General features: G+C 42.5%; 3 protein-coding genes and 1 non-coding gene across 4 annotated transcripts; 1 reads left to right on the forward strand and 3 right to left on the reverse strand.

The window, feature by feature from the left end:
- Window positions 1-5,787: 5,787 nt before the first annotated feature.
- Window positions 5,788-8,446, reverse strand: LOC121535082 (60S ribosomal protein L39). Its single transcript, XM_041841793.1, has 3 exons — window positions 8,300-8,446; window positions 7,807-7,910; window positions 5,788-6,002 (listed from the first exon to the last, which is right to left on the reverse strand). The coding sequence occupies exons 1-3, from the start codon at window positions 8,429-8,431 to the stop codon at window positions 5,954-5,956; spliced, it is 285 nt and encodes a 94-aa protein (XP_041697727.1). The 5' UTR covers window positions 8,432-8,446; the 3' UTR covers window positions 5,788-5,953.
- Window positions 7,573-7,706, reverse strand: LOC121537447. Its single transcript, XR_005995076.1, has one exon. It is a non-coding gene; the product is annotated as a small nucleolar RNA SNORA69 (small nucleolar RNA).
- Window positions 8,447-8,616: 170 nt separating the features above from the next.
- LOC121535076 (regulator of nonsense transcripts 3B-like) lies at window positions 8,617-13,142 on the reverse strand. The gene is given in 11 exon segments (XM_041841781.2): window positions 8,617-9,579; window positions 9,777-9,904; window positions 9,907-10,097; window positions 10,189-10,352; window positions 10,480-10,668; window positions 10,749-10,792; window positions 10,959-11,069; window positions 11,168-11,266; window positions 12,249-12,355; window positions 12,443-12,549; window positions 12,918-13,142. Coding segments are annotated over 11 exon segments (1,371 nt in total). The 5' UTR covers window positions 13,032-13,142; the 3' UTR covers window positions 8,617-9,462.
- Window positions 13,143-15,022: 1,880 nt separating this feature from the next.
- Window positions 15,023-15,756, forward strand: LOC121537243 (NADH dehydrogenase [ubiquinone] 1 alpha subcomplex subunit 1). The gene is made up of 3 exons (XM_041844928.1): window positions 15,023-15,294; window positions 15,447-15,536; window positions 15,654-15,756. Exons 1-3 carry the CDS (start codon window positions 15,193-15,195, stop codon window positions 15,672-15,674), a joined length of 213 nt encoding a protein of 70 aa, XP_041700862.1. The 5' UTR covers window positions 15,023-15,192; the 3' UTR covers window positions 15,675-15,756.
- The last annotated feature ends 5,363 nt before the right edge of the window (window positions 15,757-21,119 follow it).

Genomic DNA, 21,119 nt, shown 5'->3' on the forward strand with positions numbered 1-21,119 from the left:
GGACGCAGCCGGGAACTGGGCGCCGCCATGTTTGTTTACAACCTGAGCCCCAGATTCCTCGTCCCGCCGCGTCGACGTCACCCATTCGGTCCGCCCAACAGAATCCGCGCGAAACACAGTCGACGAAGCACTCATGCCCGCTTCAGCCGCCATCACTCTAACGTCCTCCCTCAAGCGGCCTCTGGGCTCCGATGCCCTGGCGATCTCCTCAGCCAGAACCCCCGACGTCCATGCACACGCACCTCCTTGGCCATAATCGTCCCCTACCTACACCTTCACTTTCGGATTCCCTCGAAGCATCTTCAACCCCCGTTCTCACCTACGGTAGCTAGCCACAGAAGTCAGCTAGCTAGCTGGCTAACTTTTATCAACGTTTTTACTTCTGACACCAATGTAATGACCTGACTAGATCATAAAAGAACAACTGTCCAGACAGAGGATTGAATTTACGAATGGACGGTTTATTAAACCAACTTTACACAGGCTACTGTTTGGCCGTAGCCCACGCCAAATAAATGAAAGATAACCCACAAGCCAATCGTGACCTTCTCTTGTGAAGCCCAAACGTAAAAAAAGAGGGAGAACAAAGGCTAAACCTGGTCTTAACTTCCAATGCTCCATCCCCCTGCCCAACCCCCCTCCACGCCACTCCGCCAACCGCCAGGATGCCCGGCATCAGAACATTCCAGGCATTCCCGTGATTGGCAGATAGCAGGTTGATTGACATGTCGGACCCCGCGAACACTGGGTACTGGTAGGTACAACACAACCATCTACTAGCCTAACACATAACACACAGCTGTCTGTGCGGGTAGCTACAATATGTTATTTGCCGAATCTGTTTTCCATGTGGGTTTTATGCAAACTAAAGTTCCCTCTTTGAAGTTGGTAGCGAACTCGAAAATGCGTCTTCTTTAGGAGTGCTATTTACATCCCGTCGACTACTGATCATTCATCCATACTGTGTGTGTCCCATCATTGCAGGTAATTTGTGACAAATGTATAAAGTATATGTTTTATAAACTCATGATTAGGAAAATGTGGTACATTCTAGGTGTATTATAGTTATTCGCACAAGTGTGACATTGAGTAATTTCAGGTTAATTTGGATATATTTTGAATACTAAAATGGATTATAGTTTATTCTTATGTTGTAAATATGAGATTACACAGGGAAACAATGTATTTATTTGTATTATAGTAAATTGGGAATTATTAGAAATGGTTAAATCCACTAGCGGCACAGGTCCTAATCCAGGCACTTGTCATCTCCCGTCTGGATTACTGCAACTCGCTGTTGGCTGGGCTCCCTGCCTGTGCCATTAAACCCCTACAATTTATCCAGAACGCTGCAGCCCGTCTGGTGTTCAACCTTCCCAAGTTCTCTCATGTCACCCCGCTCCTCCGCACACTCCACTGGCTTCTAGTTGAGGCTCGCATCTACTACAAGACCATGGTGATTGCCTACGGAGCTGTGAGGGGGGAACGGCACCTCCTTACCTTCAGGCTCTGATCAGACCCTACACCCAAACGAGGGCACTACGTTCATCCACCTCTGGCCTGCTAGCTCCCCTACCTCTACGGAAGCACAGTTCCCGCTCAGCCCAGTCAAAGCTATTCGCTGCTCTGGCACCCCAATGGTGGAACAAGCTCCCCCACGACGCCAGGACAGCGGAGTCACTGACCACCTTCCGGAGACACTTGAAACCCTACCTCTTTAAGGAACACCAGTATGATACATGGCTGGCAAATGTTGGGGATAAAATACATTTACTTGCACTGGAAGCTTTTAAAACATTTCATACACGCATTTCCAGAGTAAAGGATGTATTAAGTTTAGAAACAACCAAAGGTCTTGCTTCGCAAACCTTTTATTGTTAAACACGCGCATAATTAGAGTATTTGTACATTAAGACTGCCGTTCCAGACATTTCGATTGTTTTTTTTGTTAGAATATTATACAGCAGATTTATGGAGAATTGCTGTGGGAGTGCTATTTATATCCTGTCAACTACTGATCATTCATCCATACTGTGTGTGTCCCATCATTGCAGCTTTGGAAATAAATTAACTATCCATCCATTGCTCCTTCCTGTGTTGAATCACTGATTTGAGGGACTGGACCAGGAAGGTCACACGTGCAGTGCCACACTAGTGCCCAAATCAGAATTAAGTAATGAGGAGAGAGACGATCCAGTCTACTTTGATCGGACTCGGAGGAATGGCAGATGGCGCGGGTCATTTCAAAAGTTGTTTTCCCCATTCTTGTCTTTTGTGAAAAAAAATTAAAGGTCAGATGGCCACACAAATGTACACTGCTCAAAAAAATAAAGGGAACACTTAAACAACACAATGTAACTCCAAGTCAATCACACTTCTGTGAAATCAAACTGTCCACTTAGGAAGCAACACTGATTGACAATACATTTCACATGCTGTTGTGCAAATGGAATAGACAACAGGTGGAAATTATAGGCAATTAGCAAGACACCCCCAATAAAGAAGTGATTCTGCAGGTGGTGACCACAGACCACTTCTCAGTTCCTATGCTTCCTGGCTGATGTTTTGGTCACTTTTGAATGCTGGCGGTGCTTTCACTCTAGTGGTAGCATGAGACGGAGTCTACAACCCACACAAGTGGCTCAGGTAGTGCAGCTCATCCAGGATGGCACATCAATGCGAGCTGCGGCAAGAAGGTTTGCTGTGTCTGTCAGCGTAGTGTCCAGAGCATGGAGACGCTACCAGGAGACAGGCCAGTACATCAGGAGACGTGGAGGAGGCCGTAGGAGGGCAACAACCCAGCAGCAGGACCGCTACCTCCGCCTTTGTGCAAGGAGGAGCAGGAGGGGCACTGCCAGAGCCCTGCAAAATGACCTCCAGCAGGCCACAAATGGGCATGTGTCTGCTCAAACGGTCAGAAACAGACTCCATGAGGGGGGTATGAGGGCCCGACGTCCACAGGTGGGGGTTGTGCTTACAGCCCAACACCGTGCAGGACGTTTGGCATTTGCCAGAGAACACCAAGATTGGCAAATTCGCCACTGGTGCCCTGTGCTCTTCACAGATGAAAGCAGGTTCACACTGAGCACATGTGACAGACGTGACAGTCTGGAGACGCCGTGGAGAACGTTCTGCTGCCTGCAACATCCTCCAGCATGACCGGTTTGGCGGTGGGTCAGTCATGGTGTGGGGTGGCATTTCTTTGGGGGGCCACACTGCCCTCCATGTGCTCGCCAGAGGTAGCCTGACTGCCATTAGGCACTGAGATGAGATCCTCAGACCCCTTGTGAGACCATATGCTGGTGCGGTTGGCCCTGGGTTCCTCCTAATGCAAGACAATGCTAGACCTCATGTGGCTGGAGTGTGTCAGCAGTTCCTGCAAGAGGAAGGCATTGATGCTATGGACTGGCCCGCCCGTTCCCCAGACCTGAATCCAATTGAGCACATCTGGGACATCATGTCTCGCTCCATCCACTAACGCCACGTTGCACCACATACTGTCATCAGGAGCATGCCCAGGCGTTGTAGGGAGGTCATACAGGCACGTGGAGGCCACACACACTACTGAGCCTCATTTTGACTTGTTTTAAGGACATTACATCAAAGTTGGATCAGCCTGTAGTGTGGCTTTCCACTTTAATTTTGAGGGTGACTCCAAATCCAGACCTCCATGGGTTGATACATTTGATTTCCATTGATAATTTTTGTGTGATTTTGTTGTCAGCACATTCAACTAGGTAAAGAAAAAAGTATTTAATAAGATAATTTCATTCATTCAGATCTAGGATGTGTTGTTTAAGTGTTCCCTTTATATTTTTGAGCAGTGTATATATTTGTATATGTCTTTATCACGAGTCACATTGATCGTGGTTTGTAAAGACTTTCACGCGTTTGCGCTTTTATGGACAGTAGGCTAGGCTACTTGTCGAATAACCAATCTGATTATGGGCAGCACAGCAGTGGAACTGTTTTTTGCACACAAAAATAGTATTGTTTTAGGCTTTAATCTTTAGAACTGACTGTATGTAACAATTTCTTTCATTAAATAAACAGTTTTATTTAATTTATTGAAGGCATGTACAAGTGTGCTCTTTGATACACAGGGTTTCTACACCAAAAATTAGTTGATATGCTGAAATTGTATAAACTTTCTTGAAACACTAATTGTGACACTTCCTGCAGGTCATGTAAGCAAGTGCTACAGAACTATATTTAAGCAATAAGGCCCGAGGTGGTGCGGTATATTTACATTTTAGTAATTTAGCAGACGCTCTTATCCAGAGCGACTTACAGTTAGTGAGTGCATACATTTTCATATACCACAGCTAAGGGCTGTTATTGTGCAGGACACAACGCGGAGTACCTGGATAAAGCCCTTACATATTGTCCATACACTGTATACCATAAAATCCTGAGGTGCCCTATTGCGATTATAAACTGGTTACCAACGTAATTAGACCAGTAAATAGTACTTTTGTTTTGTCATACCCAAGGTATACGGTCTGATATACCACAGCTTTAAGCATTCAGGGCTCGAACAAACCAGTTTATGATGATAAAACACACACACCCAACAGTAGTGAAAAGGGCAAGACAACACCTCTTCCCTCAGGAGGCTGAAAAGATTTGGCATGGGCCCTCAAAGTTCTACAGCTGCACCATTGAGAGCATCTTGACTGTATCACCGCTTGGTATGGCAACTGCTTGGCATCGACCGCAAGGCGCTCCAGAGGGTAGTGCGTGCAGCCCAGTACATTACATAACTGGGGCTGAGCTCTCTGCCAGGCTGTGTCAGAGGAAGGCCCTAAAAATTGTCAGACTCCAACTACCCAAGTCATAGACTGTTCTCTCAACAGGACTCTGAACAGCTTCTCTCAACACATAAAACTGCTAAATAGTTAACAAAATAGCTACCAGGACCATCTGCATTGACCCCTTTTGCGCCAACTCGACTCATCACATACGCTACGGTTACTGCTTATCTATCCTGTTGCCTAGTCACTTTACCCCTACCTAAATGTACATATCTACCTCAATTACCACATACCTCTGCAAAGTTATCATTACTCATTTATTGCTCTGCATTGTTTGGAAGGGCCCATAAATATAAATGCAACAAATTACATTTAATACATAAAAAATGAACAATTGTACTTGGGGTGTTAGTCATTTGATAGGATTATATAAAAACATAATACCAATCTTCGCTTATATTACACACTTTGGTTCCTTTCGATTGAACATTTAACACGTCGGCCCATTACTAATTAGATTAGGCTTCCAATATTAATGTTTCCGTGAAGTCTGAATCACTGCATAATTTCTCACTTAAGTTAATGCATTTCTGTAGTCTAGAGGTTTTTAGTGCACAAAAAGCATTGCACCATTTCCTCCCCCTGCAGAAAGACTGCACAACGTTCCCTCTGGTGGAGCAGAGTAGAATAATCTGACCATTCCACACTTTCAGAAGATCATACATATTTTACTAGCTTCAATTTGGGTTTATACCAAGTAAAAATTCTAAAGTGAATCTGAATCCTCAACAAATTACACTGACAGGGTGACTAGTTAGTAATTTAGTCAATGCCCAGTGACCCTACTGGAGTGTGATGCCTTCCTGTAATCTAATGTAGAGCTTTGCACCCTGTCATAGAGTAGTAACACCAGTATGATACATGGCTGGCAAATGTTGGGGATAAGAGACACTTACTTGCACTGGAAGCTTTTAAAACATTTCATACAAGCATTTCCAGAGTAAAGGATGTATTGAGTTTAGAAACAACCACATTTCTTGTTTTGCAAATCTTTTATTGTTAAACACGCGCATAACCAGAGTATTTGTACATAAAGACTGCCGTTCAAGATAGCGTGGCTTCCTCTCCAGGTCCCAGCAGGTGGTGGTCTTGGCAGGTGGAAGATGCTGTGGATGCTGGAAATCTGAAGACCTGTGCATTTACAAGCCCAGCTTGGTCCTCCTCCAGTGTCTCCTCTTTGAGTTGTACCTGGAACACAGTGAAACCAGAAATGGCTCAGACTAATAACTAGCACAAGCAATCTCAATGGTGGCATTAGTTCGAAATCCATTCAAAGGCCATAGTAGACAGTTTGTATTTGGGCTTGTTTAGTTGTAAACACCATATTGTTTCTGTACAATTTATCTGAGCAGATGCATAAATCCAATGAAAGTCGTTTCACAAGACCAGAGAATACTGATTAACTGCATTTGACTGAAAATCTGTTGAGTCTGAAGGTAAAGCATATAATTCCAATGTCGTTTATTCCATTTGCTCAAAAGCAAGGAAATGATGCCAAGCAGAAAGAATACATCCACAATATGGGAGGGGGGGGGGGGGTGTGATGTAAGCCCCAACATGGCAAAAAGTCATCCAAACATACTATTTGATAAGAACCACATTACCTCAGTCAGTGCTCTAGACTAACTTTTTCCCACTTGCGGCACTGTTGCTACCAACTTTCAGTTGATGGCACCAGCACGTGATTGGGCGCACCAATTTTGGGGCGATAATGACCTGACCAGTGTCCCATAACGTACCTGCATTCCATAGAACCAGGCTAATAATGATTAGCCATCTTTTAAAGTAGCATGCCCTTGCAGGGCTTAACATTAAAAGTAAATTTGTCAGTGGCACACCGGGCCAGTACCAACTGAAAGCTACTGGCCCGAATGAAAAGAATACTGGCCTGGGAAAACTGATGATAATTTAAAATGTTCTTTCAAATTTGCGGGCAGAGCATGTAACATATAACAACCTACCCTCCATACACAAATAATTACACATAACAATATCATATCTACATTGTTTGAAAGAAAAAACAACTTTTGCCCAATCTCAAAAAAGGGTGTTATTGCTAGCGATTTTGAACAGTCAATCTACAGTTGTAGAGCCCTATAAAAATCAGGTTTTATATTTTGGTAAAATCTGTTTTCCCGGTTTCAGGTTCCTTTTCAAAAGTTTTTTGCAAAACTACAAAATTGTGATGCTCAAAGTCCACAACGCTTAAACTACATCAGAAGAACACTTTTGAGGTCTGAACAATTCATTAAAAAACAGGGAGCGTGTAGTTGCCCTTTAATTCAATTGTGATCCTAGCAAGAGACTGTTGTGTTAGGCTAGTAGTGTTTTTGGACTGTACAATGTAGGCTACATGTGATGGCAGTTAGCAAAACAAATGCCCCGTGATTGATACAGATCATGATATCATTCTGACAGGCAGGCCTACTTTGCAGTCAACATTTCTATTTTTGGGATGGAAAGCCATTAGAAATGTATTTAAACAGCGCATGATGAATGAGTCGCTCTGGATAAGAGCGTCTGCTAAATGACTAAAATGTAATGTAAATGAATGAATTGCGCATCACAAATATTCAACCAAGACCTCAGACCAAACTTCAAATACCTGGTCTGCATACCCATTGCTGTTTGAATATATATATAAGCTAAGTGTGAACTAAAACTGACACCCTAATTAAAAATGTGTGTCACACTGTCATGTCAAAGGGTCGCAGCTTTGAGCCCTGTCGGTAGACAGCTATGATACTGTAGTCAATTGCACTGTCACTACTAAAGAGAATCCCCATCACAGGTGATGTGACCAGGTGTAAACTCCAAAGCAGAATGTTACTCTCAGCAGGATTAATGACAGCACTCCCACTGATTGGAGCACTGTAATTGCAGACCTGCTTTAGATGGTCAGAGCATCCATTCAGTACTAGTTAATGTTACACCATTTTATGCACTGTACAGGGGGATAGTGGGGATGCTAGGCTTGTAACTACACACATACCTGATCTTGTTGCCAGTCTTCATTCTGATCCACTGTGGGATGGGCCTGTTCTGCTTCTGTTTCTTGGCGAGAAAGCGCTTGATCCTGAAAGTCTTGTGGGACGACTGAAATAAAGAGATGGGGCCGTGTTAGTTAACTAGGGTAACATACATCACATGTAAACCTACATTTCCTTCATCATGGCATGCTTAACTGACGTTTTAGGTAAGCATACCAACTAAGCTGACTCTTTGCACTTCCGTTACCGGTAGATGATTATAGGCAGAAAAATCTGTTGAGGGCAGGAAGTCTACTTCCAGAACTCAAGTAAATTTCCTGGACAAACAGGTTTGGTCCACACGCTACTAAAACGTTACTTTTTAGGGATTCAATACTTGTATTGGAGACAATATAAAGGCTATCGGTGTTGCCGTTAAAACCACTTTATGCAAATGACATGAACAATTATGCATTTCACTGATGTAGACAAGGATGTTATAAGATTTCACCTTACCATTTTGTCCGCAGTCCTTACACCACAATGGCGGAGGCCGAAGAGAAAGAACGAGGGGAAGCGTTGGTGACGTAGGCAATCCCAACCAATCAGAGTGTAGGAAAGTATTGCGCTACGCGCACACAGCGTCATCAAGTGGACCCCTCCCGCATTGCATCAACATGACGTTTCTGTACCACTTGGAAGATTTTGTCTTAAAACCAATCTGGAGTAATGAATAAATCCCATACACAATTTAGAACAATGTTTTTTTTTATTGCGCTCATTTCTAACTCTTGTTGAGCAAGGCTACATCAATCATGAAACAGAAAAAAATATAAGGTATAGATGTTTATTCCAATTAGAATTTCGTTACCATACTGTAGCATTATGTATGTATGAAGATGTATGAGTACAATGGGGAAGGCCACAAGTTAATAGTCACACATTAGGGGTTGCTTGCAGTCTCAAGTCAAGGCATAGCTCACAGTTCTATATTTCGCTTGTGCCCTTGAGCAAGGCACTTAACGCTAATTGCTCCTGTAAGTCGCTCTGGATAAGAGCATCTGCTAAATGACTAAAAATGTAAAATAAATGAAATGGCTATTTAATTATCCTGAATTTTTTTACCTGTACAGAGTATTAAGGACTTGTTGGGGAAATAGAAAACACACTTTTAAATGTATAAACCTAAAAAGGTGGTTAGATTTTGAAAGAAGCAACCGGATATATTTAAACCAGTAGCCTCCTACACTGTTCCTAAAATAGAAAACATGTATGTGAAACTGTTTTTATGTATGAACAACTAATGAGGGTGAAAGCCTATTCAATATAAGAACCGTGCTTCGCAAATGTGTAACACAGACTGTGTAGCAATACTGTAGTAAGGTCACTTTAAATTCATGTGGTCCTAGAGCGTTGGCTTTGTCTCGTTGCACCCTATAGCCGAACTCTCGCAAACATTAAAGTGCTAACTTTCCCTTGCTTTTCTCCATAAACAAAACTAAAAGAGGGGCACCTTCAGGCACTGAGGTCACATCCTTGCCTATGGTTGGGAGTGGGAGGACGGGATGTGGCTCTGCAGGAGTACCACTGCAGCAGCCTCTCTGGCACCAGCTTGCTTGGCTCAGAGCAGATCCCTCTCCTCAATCGTTTTATCATTCTTTATTTGTGGTAATTTTTGATCATTCATCGCCCTTCTCTTGGTCTCGCTCTGACTTTCTCTCCCCAGCATGAGATTCTCCTCCTCCTCCTCCTCGGTTCCTGGCACCTGGCTGGTATAGCTGAACGGCAGGCCGATCCTGATGCACAAGGGAATGAAATAGCTGTGGTTAAGAGACTAAAAAAAAAAGACAAAAGTATTAAGAAATGTGATCAGATCAACATAGGAAATCAAGAGAAAATTGTACAAATGTAATAGAGTATCCCGATTACCCCAAGGAATTGATTAGGAAAAATGTGTATTTGACTATATACCAAGAAAGACTGAAGTTATTACCTTGTTTCTTAAACGATCTCTTTTAGCTTTCTCCTCCCTCAGGGTTTCTTCTGACTTTTTAGGCTTATCAGTATGGCTTGCGGAGTTCCCGGCATTCTCGCCCTTTCTCCTTTCCCAGACATGATCTCCTTTCTCCTTTCTTCCTCTCGCTTTCTGTAGGACTTCTCTCCATCGCGCCGTTCCCTCCTCCTTCGTCGATCCTCATCTTGTCGTCTGATGCGCTCCTTCTCTTTCTGCCGCTGCTCCCTCTCCTTGTCTCGTTCGCGGTCCCTGTCCCTGTCTACGTCACGCTCTCTGAAGTCTTTGTGTCCATCTTCAGCTCTGAAAGACAAGCGCATTTACATGAATACAATATAAGCCTTTACATTAAAGACCTGTAACATCTCTGAGAAGAATGGTGGTGACCCCTCACTTCCATGATAACCTATCCTCCCTGGTTTCGTGGTTTTGGCGTTTCTTCATATCAGGACCCCCAGGAGCTCTGTCGTCTTTCATCTTGTCCTTCTCAGGGTTCTTTGACTTCTCTTTAAGCTTCTCCACATCCACGTCATCTCCTCTGTCTGGTTTTCTCAGGAGCTGAACAGAGAGACAAAACGCATAACCAACATGAAAAGAGCAGTCTTATTCTGCTACAATCTCTTCGGAATCACCTGTATCATCATGCAGTCGAGTAGTTTGACAGGATTTCTTCTCCTTTCCATACCTTGATTTTTGGCCCCTCCTTCGCTTGGTCTTTATCCTTCTCGGAAGATTTGTCTCCTTTCTTGAACTTCTCGGCTTCTTTGCGCTTCCTCCTGTCCTCCTCCCTCCACTTCCGACGTTCCTCGTCCCGCAGGCGCTTCCGTTCGAGCTCTCGTCTCCTCCTTTCCTCTTTCTTTTCCTCACGGATTCTCTGACCATCAGCAGACAAAAGCCACATGAATAGTCTATCCAGCCTCATATACCATGCAAGAACACAGCTAAAATACATACCTGTTTGTTCTTTAAGAAGTCCAAGAGGGGAGTCATTTTCTTAGCTAAAGGGGGAAAAATTTGTAAAATCATGCCTCATCTATTACCGAAATATCCCTTTCGCAGGGAACACTACTTGATTTCACATTGACACTCATCTAGAGTGTTTCAACTGGCTTTGATTTCAACCAAATGTAACCAGAAAATATGTTTACCTCCATGTTTACATACCTACTAGTTCCTTTGTTCTAGCCTCAATTTCCTCCAGTAGAGTCTCGGGGGTGGATGTAAACTTTTCATCAGCGCCATTATAAATCTCCAGGAATTTCTTGTAGTCAGCATCTAAAAGAACAAACTGTGTTGTAGCCTTGCTAGAGCTAGATGATCTAAATGGTGTGCAATTGCAAACAACCATAAAATGACTCATGTAACATTTTCACCTTCATCTATTGTTCCACTTTTACCATCCTTTTTCTTACTCCTTTTTTTGGCAATCTTTTGAAAAGGAGCAAATTCAACAATGGCTGGATACTCCTGCCCTGTTAAACAAAATAAGCCACAGCATTAACACACACACAAGGCAATCAGAAGCTGCTGCTATATGTAGCCTAATATTGCGTGGTGGTTATTAGTTCTAAGATATTGGTGCTTTTTGAGGTCAGTTCGGTTTCAGTTCGATTATTAAAAAATTATCACGGTTTTCCATTTTGATAATTAAAAACACTAAATGCATTATGAAATTCAATTATTTTAGATATTTTAAATTGAAATTCCTAAGCCAAAAATAGTTAACATTAAATTGCCAAAATATTGAAAAATAGGAAATTACTATGGAAGAATACAATATTTCAGTTGTGTATATAACTTATTTTTTATTTGATGACTATTTTTAATTCCTTAAAGTCATCATCTCATCTCTGCTCAGGCAGTAGCAGCCAGCCAGCACCGACCATCTAATGCAATCTCTGTCTGTGCTCCCCATACTGTACTGTCTTTAGTCATCTTATTTAGCTAGGCTAGCCTGTGTACGTATGCTGCAGAGCTGTCTGACGAAATATTTGTACTATTTCTTTAAAGTAGATAAGGCATACTTTCACAAACTGTCTCTCTCCCTCTTCGTTGTGTACATTCCGCTCTCATGCGGTCTGTGTCTATGTAACCTAACATAGCAGGTGTAAAAGTGTATCTGTCACCGTCCGAGCCGGAAAAAACAGGCGCAATGGATTATGGTCATTGTAGTTAATTACCACATTTCTGCGCTGAGCTAGGTTGAATATTTGCTTGATGAAAACTACAACTCAGCCCTGCATCCCGAATAGTTTGACATAATTCTCTCATGAATGATTTGATTTCTCTAGAGAAACGGTACGTTGGGCTCACAAAAAAACTAAATGGAATTAAAGTAATTTAACAGACATCAGTCAATTAGTTGTTTAATAACCGGGAAAAAAAATAAATGTTGGTTAATGCTCAGCACTATTATTAGACGTCAATATCTTATTTAAATAAAATGTATCACACCTCCATTATCAACGAACACATATCCATCAAACCGGTCTCTGAAAAGTACAATATCTTCCTGAATCTTGAAATTGATGTATGCTCTGGCGAAGACGTGGGGGTACATGCTGTATAGAAGAAAAACTAAGTAAGTAACCAGGGTACCAAATATGTGATTCTGACAGACAATGGTTCATCAACAGTACTATACGCACCTGCTGTCATTGGCGAAAAATTCTAGGTAGTCCACTTCTGGAAGTGGCTGCAATTGTTTCTCCAGTTCCTCCTTGGTTATGCTTGGAGGCAGACGTCGGATAATGATCTGTGGAAAAAAAATAGGCACTCAAATTTTAACTTATTAAGAGAATATCCAAGTCAGATTGTTAAAATAGCAGTTTAAGCTTCTAAGTGTTGGTTAACTTAACTAACGGTAACTAGCTAACTTACTTAGCTAGTTTAGCTGGCTGTAACAGGTTCACTAACTTAGACATGTCTGTTAACGTTACTCTTCAATAGGCAACATTCAAAAGATAACTAGCCAAGTTCAATTAAAAAAAGTTCAATTACAGGCTAATCACGCCTGATTTACTAGTTAGCAAGCAGGAGTAGCTAGCAAAGTTAAATCCGTGTAGCTAGCTAGCTGCTTTGGCTTAGCTAGCTAACTGTCTACAGTAGCTGGCGTAACGTTACCTTCGTCATTGCTTCTTTCTTCTCCGGCTTTGGCTTCTCCGTTTTTTCAATGTTTTCGCATTTTATCTCCATCCTTTCCTCCATCGGACGAGTGTTTTCCTTGTCCTCTTTCATATTTATGCCATAAACTTGTAGCAATCTGCAGACCTGTATAAACGTTTTTGATTGCTAACTTGCTGCTAGTTCCTTCTCTCAGTCAACAACAAAAACCGGTTGTTGATTGGCTGCTGGGAGAGACGTTCTGCGACACTTGAAAGTGTGTTGCGTCAGTGATGGGGTGGTGTCCACTAGTTACCATAGCCACAGTCAAAATTGGCTATATCGTAAAAATGATTGAAAACTAAAAATAGCTTTTTGGTCTTAATTTAAGGTTAGGCATAAGGTTATCAGTGTGGTTAGGTTTAAAATCGAAATTTAATTTGAGACATTTGAGAAATAGGCGGGGGGGGTCGATTGGAAACAATGTGGTTTACTTTGGCCACAAATATTTAAATATAAGACAGTGGATACATAGTACCAAGTAAATAACAGCAGTGTAGGTGTAAGTACACTGAATAAAAATATAAACGGAACATTTCAAAGATTTTACTGAGTTAGTTCAAATAAGGAAAATCAGTCAATTGAAATAAATAAATGAAGCCCTAATCTATGGATCACATGACTGGGAATACAGATATGCATCTGTTGGTCACAGATACCTTTTTAAAAAAAAGTGTGGATCAGAAACCCAATCAATTTCTGGTGTGACCACCATTTGCAATGTGACACATCTCCTTCGTATAGAGTTGATCAGGCTGTTGGTTGAGGCCTGTAGAATGTTGTCCTACTCCTCTTCAATGGCTGTGCAAACTTGCTGTATATTAACTGGAACAAACTGTTGTACGCGTCGATCCAGAGCATCCCAAACGTGCTTAATGGGTGACATGTCTGGTGAGTATGCAGGACATGGAAGAATGGGACATTTTCAGATTCCAGGAATTGTGTACAGATCCTTGTGACATGGGGCTGTGCATTATCATGCTAAAGCATGAGGTGAAGGAGGCAGATGAATGGCACAACAATGGGCCTCAGGATCTGTCATGGTATCTCTGCGTATTCAAATTGCCATCAATAAAATGCAATTGTGTTTGTTGTCCATAGCTTATGCCTGCCCATACCATAACCCCACCACCACGGGGCACTCTGTTCACAACGTTGACATCAGCAAACCGCTCACCCACACAACCCAATAAACACTCTGCCATCTCCCCGGTACAGTTGAAACCGGGATTCATCCGTGAAGAGCACACTTCTCCAGCGTGCCAGTGACCATCGAAGGTGAGCATTTGCCCACGGAGGTCGGTTGTGACGCCAAACTGCAGTCAGATCAAGACCCTGGTGAGGACGACGAGCACGCAAATGAGCTTCCCCGATTCGGTTTCCGACAGTTTGTGCAGAAATTCTTCATTGTGCAAACCCACAGTCTCATCAGCTGTCTGGGTGGCTGGTCTCAGACCATCCTGCAGGTGAGGAAGCCGGATGTGGAGTTCCTGGGCTGGCGTGGTTACACACGGTCTGCGGTTGTGAAGCCGGTTGGACGTACTGTCAAATTCTCTAAAACGATGTTGGAATGGATTTATGGTAGAGAAATGAACATTACATTATCTGGCAACAGCTCTGGTGGACATTCCTGCCAATTGCACACTCCCTCAAAACTTGACACATCTGTGGCATTGTTTTGTGTGACAAAACTGCACATTTTAGACTGGCTTTTTATTGCCCCAGCACAAGGTGCGCCTGTGTAATTATCATGCTGTTTAATCAGCGTCTTGATATGCCACACCTGTCAGGTGGGTGGATGATCTATCTTGGCAAAGGAGAAATGTTCACTAACAGGGAAATAAAATAATTTGTGGACAAAATTTGACAGAAGCTTTTTGTGTGTATGGAAAATGTATGGGATCTTTTATTTAAGCTCATGAAACCAACACTTTACATGTTGGGTTTATATTCTTGTTCAGTATATGTGACTAGCTATGTGATTTATTAGAAAAGTATTATGTACTGCACTGACACTTCAAAGTCGTAGGATGGCGCTGTGATATAAAATCAAAAAACAGCTTCAAGTTCCGGAAATGAACGAATGACCGTCAACGCTTCAGGTCGGTCGACATTTTGGTAGACTTTCTTAGCAAGTTAGCAAAATAAACTGGCATATTTGGCCGCCAGACACCTCTCATATAGCAGTGTTTGACAAATAAGCGATTTTGTCACTTGCTTCACCCACATTGCAACTATGTGGTACGAAATTCTTCCTGGTCTTGGCGTCATGACAGCTTGTCTCATCCTTCCGGGGGTTTTCACTGCACAGATCCACAAACTGACCAACGGGGGGAAGGTGAGAGAATGTTGCTTTCCAATGTTTTGAATGACTGCAGTAGCTAGCAAAATATTCATTTTTAAACTGGTTGAAGTTATACTATTAACCATTTTTGTATACTAGTAGTAAATTAGCTGCGTTAACACTTATTCTCCTTAACTTTTGCTTAGGAAAAGAGAATCGCCAGGGTTCCATACCAGTGGTATCTGATGGAGAGAGACAGAAGAGTGTCAGGAGTGGATTTGTATTACAAATCGAAGGTAAATAGCTAGGCGATTAATTCAAATGTCAATGCAGTCATTTAGTACTGTAACGTTATTACAACTGACCAGCAGTCAGCCATCGCTTAGGCCTAACTAACTATTTATTCTTTACAGGGACTTGAGAACATCCACTGATTCCAAGATCTCACATATTAATGGAATTCTAATCTGTCATAATTTGTTGTAAATTAATAAAGTTCTATATTGTCTGAATTAATCATTTTCTTTGTTTAGTTACTACTCATTATGTTGAAAACCTGACGAAAAAACAAATCGGGTTTACAGTTCAATGTATTCAATAGGCAATTGTCACTATCTATTACTCCTAAGGAATTACTCATATTCACTGATAATCATAACATGTTATGTCTGTCTGAACCAATGATGTGTGTGTATACACTGAAAAAAATATATATTCAACAATTTCAATAATTTAACTGAATTACAGTTCATATAAGGAAATAAGTCAATTGAAATACATTTATTAGGCCCTAATCTATGGATTCCACATGGCTGGGCAGGGGTGCAGCCACCTGGCAGGGCATAGGCCCACCCACTGGGGAGCCAGGCCCAGCCAAACAATGTGTTTTTCCCCACAAAATTGCTTTATGCAGACAGAAATACTCCTCAGTTTCATCAGCTGTCCGGGTTGCTGGTCTCAGACGATCCCGCAGGTGAAGAAGCCGGATGTGGAGGACCTGGGATGGCATGGTTACGCGTGATCTGCGGTTTTGAGGCCGGTTGGACGTACTGCTAAATTCTCTAAAAGGACACGGTAGAGAAATGAACATTACATTCTCTGGCAACAGCTCTGGTGGACATTCCTGCAGTCAGCATGCCAATTGCATGCTCCCTCAAAACTTGTGATATCTGTGGCTCCATTGAGATCCTCTGTAGCTCAATTGGTAGAGCATGGCGCTTGTAACGCCAGGGTAGTGGGTTCGATCCCCGGGACCACCCATACGTAAAAATGTATGCACACATTGTAAGTCGCTTTGGATAAAAGTGTCTGCTAAATGGCATATTATTATTATTATTTTAGTGGCCTTTTGTCCCGAGCACAAGGTGCACCAGTGTAATGATCATGTTGTTTAATCAGCTTCTTGATATGCCACACTTGTCAGGTGGATAGATTATCTTGGCAAATGAGAAATGCTTACTAACAGGGATGTAGTAATAAGCTTTTTGTGCGTACGGAACATTTCTGGGATCTTATTTCAGCTCATGAAACATGGGACCAACACTTAACGTAGCGTTTATTTTTGTTCAGTGTATATCAACAAACATTTTTTGAATAAACATTGAGTTTGGCGTTACTGCTATTAGCCCATAGAAACGTATTGAATAACAGATTCACTACATGGAACAACAAATAGTCCAAAAAAAAAAGTATCTGAAGGAAGTTTGTTGTTTAGTGTCTGTCCTATCTGAAAGAGGCTTTTTTTTTTTCTTTTACACCTGTTTAACCCCTTATTTTAGCCACTAAACTACTTGCATATATACTTCCATAATTTAAAAAAAACGTGTACCGGTGTACCTTCAGACAAGTCTTGTGAGGCTTGTGTTCGTCCTAGAGCAAAACAACTAAAATATTTGTGAGAGACTCACCTTTCCATAGAGGGGTCATGTTAGTGTGTAGCCCAAACAGTTTGGACGCTACAGACAGAAGTTGGCAGATCTACAGTATCGACTTCAGACGAGTCCTGTGACACTTGTGGGGGTCATAGAGCAAAACGGAGAGTCTCATCTTTCCCATAGAGGTGTAGGCCGAACTGTCGGGCGCTACAGATGTTTGTGAGAATGATTTTTGGGACGTCTCATGGTCTGACAAACACCGCTGTAGCCCTACCACCTTTCACCGCAGATGCGGAAGGGTGTCATCGGATGCAATGGATTGAGACATACCAATGCTAAAATTATGATATCTCTAGCTTAAACAGATGGATTTTGATGGAGATTTTTATATTATGCTAGGTAAGTGTAGGCATACTACCTTTATAAGCACATTAATATATTTACAGCATAAAATGTTTTGTCTTTTTAACATGAACACGCTCATCCATTTTGAGTTGCTAAAATGTATCTACACTCAAGATGGGCAACTTTTGTGCAATGTCCACATGTAACCTACATATGTTGTAGGGATATTAGTAGTTTTTGGATTGGTCCCCTGGGAAAGATTTAACAGCGGACATAAGGAGATACAAAACATTGGGTTACAGATGTAACCTTAGTTCTCTGAGTAGAGTAACGGATCGCCAAATGACCTATGGGAAGTTCTTCCCCTTCACACAATGTGTTGAGATGCTTAATATCAAAATGTTTACAGACCTACTGTCTATTACTTCACTTGAACCCCACGGAGGTGGAGGAACAACATGAAAGCGTGGCGACCCATTACTCTACTCAGAGAACCAAGGTTACATCCATAACCCAAAGTTCTCTTTTGTTTCGTAATGGGTCGCCAAACGACCTATGGGGTCGTTCGGAGAACTCACCGTTTAACTTAGTCCAGATGAGTCCCTGGGACCTCCTTGTATCCAAAAATGATAAGAGGCTGTCTGCGCTCTTTTAAGGTCCTTACTACTGATTAGTGTCTGTTTCAGGTGCGTAGGAGTCAAAATAAGAATACTGGAAGAGATGGAGACCTGCACACTGCCGAAAAAATGTATAACCCCAAAACTGAGGCTTGAATGCAAAATAAAGATGTTTATTAAAACATCAGTGCATAAATGAAAGGTGAAAACAAAACACAAACATTTCGGCCTCAGGCCATCATCAGCACACACACCTGGCTTCTAGTTCAAGGATAATTGCATATGTCACATGATCAAGCATGAAAACATCCGAAAATCTATGAATCAGTACATAGTGCAATAGAATGCATGATCTAGATTTCCTACAGAAGCGGACAGAGAAATATAATCAATTATTGCTTTTACATTCACCATGTGAACATTTCCTCAGAATAAATAACACAGGATTGTAAGAGAAGGGAGCTAGAGATACCATTAGATGGGGGTATCTTACACTAATGAGGCAATATACCAGTTACAGAAAACACTTCAATAACAATTATTCATTCATGCCTGATGGGTGGAGAGTTTTTAAATGGAACATCCACCTGCATTCTGTCTGGAGAAGACTAAGTTCAAGATTACCACACCTACGTGAGTGTTTTATCTGCTGTATAACACAGAAGGACATGGAGGAGACTGGGTGACCGGTCTCTGAGAAATGATGTGCAATAGGGGATTTAGGGTCATTTCTCCTTACAGCACTCTTGTGTTCTTAGCTGTCTACTGGTTTTGCCCATGTATTGCTTATTGCATGGACAAGAGAAAAGGTATATGACATTAGAAGAGCTGCATGTGAGGAACTGTTTGATAATGTATTGTATGTGGCAGAGCTGCTGAATACGCTCACTTTCTTTACAGGAATCCCTACATGCCACACAACTACGGCAGGGGTAGAAGCCAGTCACCGCATCCAGTCTTCCATAATTTATTTTCGGGGGGACATGAGTGTCAGCCCGAACAATGAAGTCCCTGACATTCCTGGCCCTGTAGTGTGAAAAGAGAGGAGGATCAGAGAAAATATTTTGGCAAGAAGGATCAGCCATGAGCACATTCCAATGTTTCTTAATCGCTCCCTTGATGTCATCACTCAAAGGAGAATATGTAGTGGTACAGACACATGAATGGATTTTCTTACTTGTATCCCTTCTGGTTGAGGTCTCATCAATGGTAGACTTCCTTGCAATATGATTTTTTAAATAAACATCTTTATTTTGCATTCAAGCCTCAGTTTTGGATTTATTAATTTTTTTGACAGTGTGCAGGTCTCCATCTCTTCCAACCTCCTTGTATCCACCACAGGATGCAACAGAATATAATTACCCAACAGGGTAGCACAGAATTAAACTGTGTTATATAACCGTATACACAAGAAAGCTGAAAGATAGAACTTACAACATGAGGCTTCAATTGGGTGCAACAGCACCAAGAGTGGAAGGCCTCTGTATAAAACATCCATCTCACTGATGGTTGATAAGTAAGTACAGTATGTACAAGGTTCACGGTATGTTCACTTATCTGGGTTGAGAGAGTGTGCCGTGTCCAGAACCACAGACCCCACTGATGGTTTGGACATAGCATTGAGTCTGTAGTACCTCATGAAAGTCATGGGTGTTACCCAGCTTGCAGCAGCACAGATAGGGATCAGGGAGGCCCCTCTGAACAGGGCCAATGAAGTGGGCATACCCCTGGTGGAGTGTGCTACCATGCCGTCTGGAGTTGGTCTACCTGCTGCAGCGTATAATGTTGACACTGCATTGGTAATCCAATGTGCCAGCCTCTGTTTTGAGACAGCGTGCCCTTTGATGTTCTCCCCATAACACACAAAAAGCTGTTCTGTTTGACAAACGGTTCTTGTTGCAGCAAGATAGGCACTTAATGCCCTAACCTGGCAAAGTGTATGCCACTCACGACTCTCCTGGGAGGAGTGGGGAGGCGGATGAAATGCCGCTATGATTAAGGGCTGGCTAGCATGTGATGATGAAAGGACCTTAGGTAAGAATGCTGGATTTGGCCAAAGCACTGCCTTAGATCCATCTTCTGATAAAGTGAGGCATGAAGGATGGGTAGGAAGCACATGCAATTCTCCAATACGCATGGCTGAATCAATAGCCAATAGAAAGGCAGTCTTGACTGAGAGCTCACATAGCTCAAGTGAAGACGGGCTCAAATGGTGGGCTCATAAGTGATCGTACGACAACATCTAACTCCCATGAGGGTACTGAAGGTGATGCACCTGCAATCTGGTCATGACTCATCGAGATGGCTGCCATATACACTTTCAATGTAGATGGGGACTTCCCTGCAGCCATAAGCTCCTGGAGGAAAGTCAAAATGACAGAAAATGGGCAGGAAGTTGCACTGTCAACACACCACTTCCTGAACACATTCCACTTGTAGGAATACAGGGTTCACGTAAAGGATGCCCTATCTGTCTGAATTGTATCAATTACCAATGACGGCAACCCTGCAGCTACAAGGCGGTCACGTTCAGGGGCCACATCCACAACTTCAGAATGCTAGGTTTAGGGTTCCATAGCTTGCCGTTCGCATGTGACAGGAGGTCCACTTGAAGAGGGAGTTCCCGTGGTTGGGAGGTTGTTAGCTGTACAAGGTCTGAAAACCAGTGATGTTGTGGCCAATGTGGAGTAACAAGTAGAACTGACAAGCTCTCGAGACGGATCTTCCTCAAGACCTGAAAAAGCCAAGTAATTGGTGGAAATGCATACAGCAGCCCCCTTGGCCATCTGTGTGATAGGGCATCGACTCCAAGTGGGCCTGCTGGAACCTTTATAGAGAGACAATGGGTTGAGTCTTGCGATGCGAACAGATCGGCGATGGCCATTCTGAATCGCACCCAGATAATCTCCACTACTATGGGATGTATCCTCCAGTCTGAAGGAAGAGGGCCTCCTCTGGAGAGAAGGTCTGCTGCCTGATTCTCCACCCCCGGCAGTTGTATTGCTCTAAGGGATGTACAGTGTCTGTTTGCCCAAAGCATTAG

Source organism: Coregonus clupeaformis, chromosome 2 (genome assembly GCF_020615455.1).
Source record: "Coregonus clupeaformis isolate EN_2021a chromosome 2, ASM2061545v1, whole genome shotgun sequence".
Taxonomy (NCBI): domain Eukaryota; kingdom Metazoa; phylum Chordata; class Actinopteri; order Salmoniformes; family Salmonidae; genus Coregonus; species Coregonus clupeaformis.

Bases quoted from the DNA above. Each gene is read 5' to 3' on its own strand.
- LOC121535082 (XM_041841793.1), bottom strand. From the start codon at position 8,431: ATGACGCTGTGTGCGCGTAGCGCAATACTTTCCTACACTCTGATTGGT. The intron at 7,911-8,299 runs GTAAGGTGAAAT...TCTTTATTTCAG, and splicing joins TAAGGACTGCGGACAAAATG to TCGTCCCACAAGACTTTCAG. The intron at 6,003-7,806 runs GTATGTGTGTAG...ACTGTGTTCCAG, and splicing joins AAGACTGGCAACAAGATCAG to GTACAACTCAAAGAGGAGAC.
- LOC121537243 (XM_041844928.1), top strand. From the start codon at position 15,193: ATGTGGTACGAAATTCTTCCTGGTCTTGGCGTCATGACAGCTTGTCTC. The intron at 15,295-15,446 runs GTGAGAGAATGT...ACTTTTGCTTAG, and splicing joins AACTGACCAACGGGGGGAAG to GAAAAGAGAATCGCCAGGGT. The intron at 15,537-15,653 runs GTAAATAGCTAG...TATTCTTTACAG, and splicing joins ATTTGTATTACAAATCGAAG to GGACTTGAGAACATCCACTG.